Source organism: Sphaerodactylus townsendi, linkage group LG10 (genome assembly GCF_021028975.2).
Source record: "Sphaerodactylus townsendi isolate TG3544 linkage group LG10, MPM_Stown_v2.3, whole genome shotgun sequence".
Classification (NCBI taxonomy): Eukaryota; Metazoa; Chordata; class Lepidosauria; order Squamata; family Sphaerodactylidae; genus Sphaerodactylus; species Sphaerodactylus townsendi.
In genome coordinates this window covers 38738953-38749473 of record NC_059434.1, presented here as the reverse complement: position 1 = coordinate 38749473, position 10521 = coordinate 38738953, and the positions used below count along the sequence as shown (strand labels likewise).

The window sequence follows — 10521 nt, the reverse complement described above, 5'->3', positions numbered from 1 at the left end:
CATAAGAATATGCATTGTAAATTAGTCACAGAGCATAAAACACTGGGTTGGATTCCACCAAGTCCTCTTCCCCTGAAGAAGCACTTTTCTCCATCAGAAAAAACTCAGAAAAAAAAACATTTCCCATAGAAGGAAGATTTAACAGAATAGTCAGAGGATCCAACCCATAATATTTATTGCATAACAGTTGTAATCCAATTCTGGATGCTAAGCTTTGTGCACAATGGATGGGGCATTTTGAACTGAACTGTGCAAATACCAACGTTACTCTAAGCATTACAAGTTACTCGGTCAAATGGAAGAATGCTTTTGGGGAAACATTTCTATGCAGAGGTATCGATCTTATTATTTACTATGTCTTATTTTTTTACTTTAAACTTAGGAGGCTCCTGCACTTGTGCCTCACTAATGATGATCGTAAAGGAAATTCTGTATCACCCAAGTTACACCACTACATTTCTTCTAGAGTACTGTACTGGTTCAAAGGTAGGAGCCCCCCTACCTGCCACAAGCAAAATTTCAGAAATGCAATATCTATTTTTTAAAAAGCAAACTTTTGTTCCACAACAAGCAAACTTTGCTGTATAGCATTCTTCACATAAAACTTTTTCCCACGAAGCTGAAAGCGCCCCCTCCCCCCTGATTGGTTGATCACTTCTACACATTATTCTGGCCTCTGTCCTTCTGATAAAATATGTATTTGGATCCTAAAAACTTACCAAATGAATAGGAACTGTATTTCCTTGTTTTAAGTATATTTATGCTGAGCACTGAATTTGTATTTCTGTACTTCAGGGGTGTAGTAAACAGCCGCTGCCCGCCCCTTCCTTTTTGCTCTGGGACAGAAAGCTGCATCTGCCTCCCTCACATGCAAGGCAAGGTGTGGCTATGAGGAACAACACAATCTGAGGAAGCTGAAAAGAAGCCATTCCCCAGCACTGAAATAAGGCGGGGGGGGGGGGAGCTGCTACTCATCCCACTCACCCCTCTGAAAAGAAGCAAAGGAGGTGGGAGAGGAGAGTTCTCTGCTCCACCCCCCGAATGAATGGGAGGGAAAGAGTTGTTTCCTTGCAGTCACCCCTAGTGCTGGAGTCATCTCCCTGAACCGCCATTTGCCATTGTGCGTGGGCAACCCTGCTTGTTGCTGCCCTTCTACCTCTGGTGCCCCGGCATTCTCTTCAATATGGTCACAACTACATGGTCACAGTGACTGCTTTAAAAAAATCAACCAATGTACCAAATATGCAAAAATAGGCCAATTATGCACAGGATGTCTGCTGTGTGGCGTCCATTGCAGCCAGATTTCTTGTATGGACCTATTTCCTGGAGCCCTGCTTTCACTTTCCATTCTCTCCATGGCAAGCGAGACCACTTATAGAACAACTTTTCATTTGCTTCGCCGCCAGAGCAGGGAGACTTGCCAGCAAGCACAGCTTTGCTCAAGCATCTTTCCTCCACTCACAGCCAGTCTTCCCACTCCCTCACACTGCCATTCATGCCTTCTCCCTCACCCCTGTTCCATTTTGCCAGCTTCTTCCTGATTTCCTAAATACTTATATCAATATATTAATAACAGAAAGTTGACTTTTGCAAGGAACAGTACAACCAGGGTCTCTTTTTGGCTCCACTCCTTCCCTGCTCCACTTTCGCCCTCCCCGATGATCGGGAGAGTGATCGGGAGAGCTTTTTAAAACTTTATTTCAAATGAGACTGTTTTAAAACAAGCCACTCTCTTCTCCAGCAGCAGCAGCAGCAGCAGAAGCAGCAGCAGGAGGAGGAGGAAGACAGAGAGCAAGGTAAGCATTCCATGTGTTATGGGACATAGAAAACCAAACATTTCTAGGTTGAAGCACACTATATGTATCTCAGTTAACACCACATTTCTTTTTCTGCCTTCCACTTCTTCTTGGCAGTCTGGATTCCTTTACTGAAATGTCCAAGTTTCACAAGATTCTTCAAATGTCCAGACCAGTATGCATCATTTTCTTCACAGAGTTCCACAACAAGCGATATTGACAATGTATTCCTCTTTGCTCCATATCTTTTCTAAAAATGCATTCCCATAGCATCTCTTGACTTTGCTTTAATTGATCAAAACCCAACATTGTCATAATGCTGCCATTATCCCCCCCCCCCTCCACTTTATGCATAAACATGCCAAAGTATCTGTTGGTATACAGACAGCAGACTTAGACTGATTTAATAAAGCATGAGCACTGGAACCAGCTCCTGCAGATATTAATAGGCTCAGAAATGGAGAAGATCAGCCGCTAGGATCATCTCAATTTCCCGCACAGCCACATGTCAATCTCACCCCGACCCAATTCATTTTATACTATGTAATAGGATTTTGTTTTAAATGCAGATTAGCAAAACGTATTTGACTACTCATAACAAGTAATCACAAACTGATCACACACTTCTGGGTCAAAGCTGTTTGCTAAGAAAATATTTATTAGGAATGGAAATTCAACAGAGAAAATCAAACACGTAACAGTCACTGGACCTCAAATATAGACATTAAAATATCCCACAGAATCTCTTTAATGAAATACACAAAACAAATGCAAAGTGTTTGTTCTTACACTGAATTACACACAAGCCAAAATACCCTAATCCAACTCCCACCATTTTATAAAGATCACAAGGCATAATAAAACTGCAATTTTTTGTTATTGTTGTACAGCTGTGTAACCCGCCCTTGAAACAAAACAAAATCCTTTCTCTTTTAAAAAGTCATTAGAAAATGTATTACATCTAGAAGCACTATTGTATTAATTTATATTTAGATAGACTTTACATAATAAAATCCTATTAACAGAGGTTCCTGTCACACAAGTATTCTACCTTATGGAGAATAGAAAAAATTCTTTGCAGTAGTCTTTTAATATATAAAAAACACTAATTTCTGAAAATAAGACTGACACATTAGTGTCAGTTTCTGTGAATGTAAGCTGATATCAGCTTTTCTCCTATCTAAAGTTCACTGCAGTTAACTTGCATGTCATGTAACCATTCAAGTAAACTAATTTTTAAATTCGAAAAGGACTGACTTGAACAGTGCTCCACACAGGTGTTAAATTAGGAATGATTTCACCTTTCATAACATAATTTATATTAAGACCATCATGAAACTACTTGATATTGCAAAAAATCCCTTTCCGCTAATAATTTCCTCTTCATTTGCAACCTTTAAAAGAACAAAACCATCAGTTGTGTTTCGTATCAAAGAATCAGTAGCCCACCACCAACTACTCTACATCTGTTTTTCTTCTTGATATTGTGTATGTCTTCTTTATATTTATACTGTTCTGCTAATTCCACCTTGGAAGGGACGAAGAGTATCCTCATTGATTCGAATACAGGAAAAAGAAAACTGGTGAGCTCTAGTTCATCCTTTTTTTTCCATAACTGAGTTTTGAAGTCTTTAATAGCTGCATGATAGAAATTAATTAGATATTTTTCCTGTGATAGCACCTCTGTGCTAGGAGATGTGCCCACTATCATTTTCCTTGTTAACACAAATACTTTGAAACCCAGGCGCTCTACCACAACAAAAAACAAACAAAAAAACAGCGAACCCCCCCCCCCCCCCAACTAAGCATGATAGGTGAGCTGAGTCCATGGAGACTTCCCAAAACAGTAGACAGTTACCTTGTGTATCCCTCTCTCTCTCTGTATGTGTATGAGAAATGATAAAGTCATTTTTGGAGGCCCCATGCAGTTTTCAAGGCAAGAGATGATCATATATGGTTTGCCATTGCTTGTGTCTGAATAGCGACAGTGGACTTCCTTAGTGGTCTCCCATCCAAATATTAAACAGGGCCAACTCTGCTTAGCTTCAAAAATCTGAAGAGATTGGGCTTGCACCTAGGTGTGTACTATAGATTATCAATAACGGAAAAAAACAAACCCCACAACCCGAAATAGTAGCACTTTTCTTGCAGGATATAGGCCAGTGGTGGCGAACCTATGGCATGCGTGCTAGAGGTGGCACTCAGAGCCCTCTCTGTGGGCACGCATGCAAAGAGTTCATCGTGTGGGGGAGGGGGAGAAAATCGCCCTGGCCTGAGCCGCTGGGCACGATGTGTGTGCACTGTGGCGAGCAGGTAGGACTCAGCTGGGAAGGATGGTGCCTGTGTTTACTCCTTTACCTGGGAGTAAGCTTGGTTGCTGGCAATGGGGCTTGCTTCTAAGTAAACCCTCCTAGGGTCGTGATTCATCCGTTCAAAGCGTTGCACGGTTGCTTCAAAGCAAAGCCACCAATTACCACCAAGCTTACTCCCAGGTAACGCGCGTCTCGGAGCCAACCATTTGTTCTAAACTAAAACCTCAGTATTCAGGTTAAATTGCCATGTTGGCACTTTGCGCTAAATAAGTGGGTTTTGGGTTGAAGTTTGGGCACTTGGTCCCGAAAAGGTTCACCATCATTGATATAGGCCAGCGATGGCGAACCTTTTCGAGGCTGAGTGCCCAAACTGCAATCCAAAAACCACTTATTTATCACAAAGTGCCAATACGGGAATTTAACCTGAATACTGAGATTTTAGTTTAGAAAAAATGGTTGGCTCAGAGGTGGGTGTTACTCGGGAGTAAGCTTGGTGGTAGTCGGTGGTTTTGCTTTGATTCAACCATGCAATTCTTCCAATGGGTAAATCACGACCCTAGGAGGGTTTACTCAAGCTCCATTGCCAGCAACTGAGCTTACTCCCAGGTAAAGGATCGTGTTTTAATTCTTCGCATGAAAATCAGTGGGATTTAACAGCGTTTAACGGGGTTACCTACACTGCTTCCCCAAAACTAGGTCTTAGGTTTAATGCTAATCATCAAGCCCAGTGGCCCAAGCCAGCCTAGATGTGTGGGGGGGGGGGCACTCTGTTTGCGCGTGCCCACAGAGAGGGCTTTGAGTGCCACCTCTGGCGCCCATGCCATAGGTTCGCCACCACTGATATAGGCTGTGAGAAAGTGGCAGCTCGTGTGCTGAACTCAGCCACAATCGTGTAGTCTGGTCGTTCAGTTGCTAGCCTCCATCTGGCTCTATTCTTTTTCATACTGATTACAGATTAAGAATTCCTCTAGAGCAAAAAATTCTCTCTCATTTGATCTTTTTGCTTCTGCTTGGAAAGCTGGGTGATGCTATGAAAACCTCCTCCGTTTGTCTCCTCAAGCCAAGGAACAGCTTTAAAAGGTAAGAATGTGCAAACCAAACAGAAGTTTCTTTCCTCCTAGAGCTAGACAAAATGTTCCACTCCTCTATGCCTTCAGCCTTTTCACTGAGCACAAAGGGGGGGCGGGGGGAGGTTAGGTAGAGCAGTATGGGGTTTTCCAGCAAATTACTGGGGTGGTTTAGACCACGGATCCCCTAACTGTACAGTTTTTAAAAAGAAGATGCACCTCCAACTGGAGCGATATATTTGATCTGAAAAGACTGAAAAGACTGTTCCACAAGCCTTCCCACCCCATCAGCTCTTGGGACTCAGGAGCATTGCTACTGTGCAAGAATATCTCCATCTTCTACTGAAGATGGCAGTAGATAAAGTAGTGGCCCATATGGCAATGCGCATCTTTCCCCACCCTAGCAAGAAAATGAGGAAGACTGCAAAGGTAGCAAAGGAAGGAAACTATGAGAACTTTCTTCCATACCAGAAATTTGGGGGAGGCTAAAAACACTTTTATTTCTAGATATTCACAACTGGAAGGATATTCAAAATTGAACACAAAAATACCCTCTAACTAATTGGGAGTCACTCACTCACTAGTTTTGGTCAGTGGCTTTTGTGCTGGCAGAAAATTGGTTGATTAAAAATCCTCAAGTGGGCCCTTTTTAGAGTTAACCCACAACGGAACATTGGAATGCAATTTACAAATCATGCACTGTTTTATATGCCTGTGAGTTGGCAACACATGCCAAATGATGAGAAGTGAAGAAACATGAAAGTAGCCAGTTACAAAATTAGCAAAATTTTCACAGTGTTCTTACAGCCTTTACTTTAAAAACACAAGTGTATCACTCACCATCACTGTTGCCCATACATTGTAAAAATTGTCTCTCAGCCATGCAGGTCACTTTGAAAAGATAAAGAAGCAAATGACATTTCTTGGCATAGACAGGGTGTGCAACTTCAATTTAAATTTTGAATCCCAGAAACGCTTTCAGATCTCACTAATTCAATTTCCCTCTTCCAAGCTTTTTTGATTAACATAGTTTTATGTCTCTATATTCGGCGACTGCCAAGTACCCAAACAGCTAGCCAAATGTGCAAAGCTAAATCTTGTCAGAGGTCCAAATTCTTGAACAAACAGAAGCTAAAGGAAGTTGTTCCCCCCGTTTCTGGCATATTCTGCGTTTCTCATTCTCACTTTGAGAATGTTAAGGTTTAAATCAGTTGCACAGTTATAGTCTTGCTTTCCAGAAATGTTATACTGCCTGGGGAATTTAGCGTTGCCATTGACAGAGAGCTTCTCATCCCAAATAAGAATAAGCCCACAATGCCATTTTATCCCAGTTTCAGTTTGACACCACAACACTATCATTACAGCCAACATTTACCTATAAAACGAACTCAGTTTACTGCCATGTACAGTGGGAGAAAGCAATCTGTCAGACACGACGCCTTTGTATAAAAGAGAGAATCCAGCCTCCTTAATTCATTTTCATAAATTAATAACTTGTTAATCATAATCACCAAGATTTAGCTATCAAACAGAATTCAAGTTTAGAAAATGAAGAATAAATTAGTTACAGCCTTGTAAACAATAGTTCTTTTGTGTTATATTTTTTAAAAAGTTCATCTGTAGAATAAATCAGACATTACAAGGCACACATTACACGCAAGAATTCAAAATGATTAAAAAAAATAGCCCAGCAAATGCCATAATCTTTCTTTGCTGGCAAAATTGTGCTATGAGATACTGGAAAAAAACATAAATATAAATTTGTTATATTACAGTAATTCAAAAAGTCGTCTTCGATGGCTGCACTCTGTTTTGTAAAATATTTGTGCTATTTTATAGTGCTGTGTGATTTGAAACAAGATACTTCTTAGATACTCTCTACCAGATACTTCTCTTCTCAGATACTCTCTACAAAGCTGCCTGGGAACAGGCCAGTTTTCCCATTGCGTTGCAGGGTGCCTTTGAACCAGCCATCTTCACGTTTTTTGTGAACAAAAACAACGTCTCCTTCTTTAAGCTCCAGCTCAGCTTCACTCTGAGGAGGATAAGATACCACAACCCTGTATCTGCAAAAGGAACACACATTTTTGTTGAGGTTATTACAGAAACTATACAGTCTGTAAAAACATTGTCTAGATCAGAGGTGTCGAACTTTTTGTCAACAAGGGCCAGATACAACATAAAACTGACTTGGTTGGGCCAGGTGTGTGTGTGGCTGCCTCGCCCCCGGCATGGGCTCACCAGGCCAGCTGAGGAGTGGGGGGTGGGGTTGTCTCAGCTGACGCGCAGACCTGATAAGCTCTCTCAAGGGCTGGATGCATTCCCTAGGCTGCATGTTTGACACCCCTGTACTAGATACTACATGAAACAGGAAGCTGCCATTAACTGTACACAACCATCCCATTAAAAGCATAAAATGTATCACCAAAGAAAAGTTAAAACAGTAATATCAAGTCAAATCTAGACAGGTCACTTATTTGTGGTCCTTTACTAAGCTCTCAGTTAAAAAAATAAGCATTAGTTGATTTTGAGAGTAATTTTTTGTAGAAAATGAATGCACCACTTCTAATACAATTGCATGTTTTCACTTAACATGAAAAAGCAAGAACAGTGTTTTACATTCAGAACTTAACTCTATTTCATTTCTGTAAAAAGGGTAGCATACATGGTCAAGTAGTGGAGCTGCAGTTCACCACAACCAGCACAATGTGGTCAAAAAACCCCATTGACTCTGGATATTGCCTTTCATGTATAATCAGGCAACAAGAGGTAAATATAGTTCCCTTAATGTACTTAACTCCTTTTTGACTGTCGATGCACAAATTGTGGAAAAGGCACCCTTTCCCACATTTCTAGAAAGCTGTCAAAACAATTAGATGATGAGATTCTCCTTTCTTCCCAGGCTCATCTTGATAGGATGTTATGGAGATGTTTCTCTGAGGTTCTCCCCACATGAGACACCATTTTCAGGTCCTCTTTGGGTCCTATCATTAAGCCATTAAGCCCATGTTTTTTTTCCTGACCTGGAAAGCCCACACAAAGTTGCCATTTGTTCTGTTGGGGAAACTGTTTGCCCAGGTCTGTCAAACTAGTCATAGAGGCCTGATTTGGATCAGTACCATGGCACGCAGGAAGAGTGGATTTAAGACTTCCCTCGCATGGAAATGCTAACCTGAGATTGTTCTTCTCCTATTGGGGAAATTTATGCATACCCCTTCAATACATGTAAGTTTTCCTGCTTGCTGTGGTGCCAATCCAAATCAGTCAGTTTGACAGACCTGAGTAGACCCCAAAACAGTGCAATGTGTGGTTAGACCCTGAGATTCCATTCCTCCAGTATATATTGCCATAACCAGATCTTGCACATATCCTGATAGGGGCTGATCAAACATTATTAACTCCAGCACCTCTTCATGAGCTCAAATATTTAAACTGAAGGCTTACAATTCACATAATGATGGACCACACAATAGTTGATAAAGGCCTCCATTTTAAACACCAGAATTTTACAAAAACCGTACCACTAATATTAATTACTTTTGACTGTGCAGGCTCACTATTAAAATTCCATTAAATTTAAAAGGACACCCCTTCAAGACTGAACTGAAAAAGGGACCATTGTTTGCTGTTACTCATTCTGCTTTCTCCTCAAGTATGAGTTTTTCTGTTGTTTTGTCTTGTTTGAAAAACTTTCCAAACCTTTTTGTCTACAAAAAGCTGAATTACACTGAAAACCTTAAATCAAGTTTAGCATCAAAGCTATATATTAGCTTTGACCTGAACTTCCTGATCAAAACCATCCAACAATATAAAAAGGTTAAAGATTATTCATCAGATAGATTCCCACTGGGATTAATATGTAACTAGTAAACTATTTTGAATGAATGGCCAAGAAGAAAGCTTTATGCTGTAAAGAATTAGGCTCAGTTATAAAGGTAAGGAGAAATATGAAACAGCTACATTAATTACTAGAACTACTAGAACACGGCCATACAGCCCGGAAACCACACAACATGCTACATTAATTACAATTCAAATATGTAGCTTCATTGTCACAAACACTGAAATAATTGTCCTACAGCTTTGTGTATGTTAAAGCTCAACCAAGAGTATGTGCTGAATAGTCCCAATACATAAACCATACACACTTAAGAAAGATGTAGCAACCTGAAAGATTTCTACCTCAAATACATTTCCTTGTCCTGCTCTTTATAACATACAGCTTCAGGTTTCACTGTAGTTTTTGCAGATTTTACACACACACAAATAAAGACAGGGAGAAACTAAGATTCAGTTGCTGGGTGACCTTGGGCCAGCCTCTCAAACTAATCTACTGCACAGGGGTTTGTGAGGATAAAAGGACAGGAGAATAATGTAAGTTCCTTTGGATCAGCACCGGGGAGAAAGGTGGGGTGTAAATGAAGTAAATAATAAAGTGGGTCAAAGAAGTAATGAGCAAGAGAATACAAATGTAATGGAGAATTTGAGCTGAAATTAGGCTGTTTTGGATGCAAAAATCTTACAACTATGTGAAACAGGACGTCTATAATGAAGCTGGCAAGGCTGATAGCTTCTGTTTGTTTCATAATAGATAATACATGCCAAGAATAGGAATTCTCAAGGGGTGAAAAATACAGATGTATGAACAATATTTTCGTTAAGGTTCATAATTTTTTTAAAAAAATCTTAATTAGATTTTGAAATTTCACAAATAATTCAGCATCCTTTAAAATTATAGATAAAAGCTATTTGCACAAAATTTACCATGCAGAATAGTAATTATAAATCCAAATTTTATTCAAACAGAGATTCTGCTTGAAAAAGGTCAGTGTTGATATGTACACCGAACAGAAGTAGTACATAATAGCCATATTTTTAAAAGCAAAATATAACCAGTACAGAACTTTAAGGACCTTGGTGACATCTGTATGTAGGGACTGACTGGATTAATATTAGAAATGTGCCATATCAGACAAATTGTTCCACATCACAAAACAGAGACACAATTCAGTGCTGCATAAAAATAAATTTAAAAAAACTAGGCATATGAATGTGAAAACTGTTGCTATTACTCTTTTCATGGAGCCTGTCTGGGCTGACAAGCTACACAAACTACTTTTATATATTTATTTCATTTATACTTTGCCTTTCCCCCAAAGTGACTTACATTGTTCTCTCCTCCCCAGTTTTATGCTTACAACAACCCAGTAAAGATAGTTTAGACTGGTGCCACCCAGAAAACTTCCATGGAAGAAGAGAGATTCGAAGATAGGTCTCCTAGATCCTCGTCCAACACTAACCACCATACTGGCTCTCTTGAAGAGAAAAATGAAGGTTTGTGTGATA

General features: G+C 40.0%; 1 protein-coding gene across 3 annotated transcripts in view; it reads right to left on the bottom strand.

Moving 5' to 3' along the window:
- Nucleotides 1-5649: 5649 nt before the first annotated feature.
- SH3RF1 (SH3 domain containing ring finger 1) overlaps nt 5650-10521 on the bottom strand; it is a 64834-nt gene continuing 59962 nt past the window's right edge. For all 3 annotated transcript variants that reach the window (XM_048509281.1, XM_048509279.1, XM_048509280.1), the window contains exon 12: nt 5650-7241. In XM_048509281.1, coding sequence (XP_048365238.1) covers nt 7073-7241 — 169 coding nt within the window. In that variant the 3' untranslated portion in view covers nt 5650-7072. The remainder of the gene's footprint in view (nt 7242-10521) is intronic.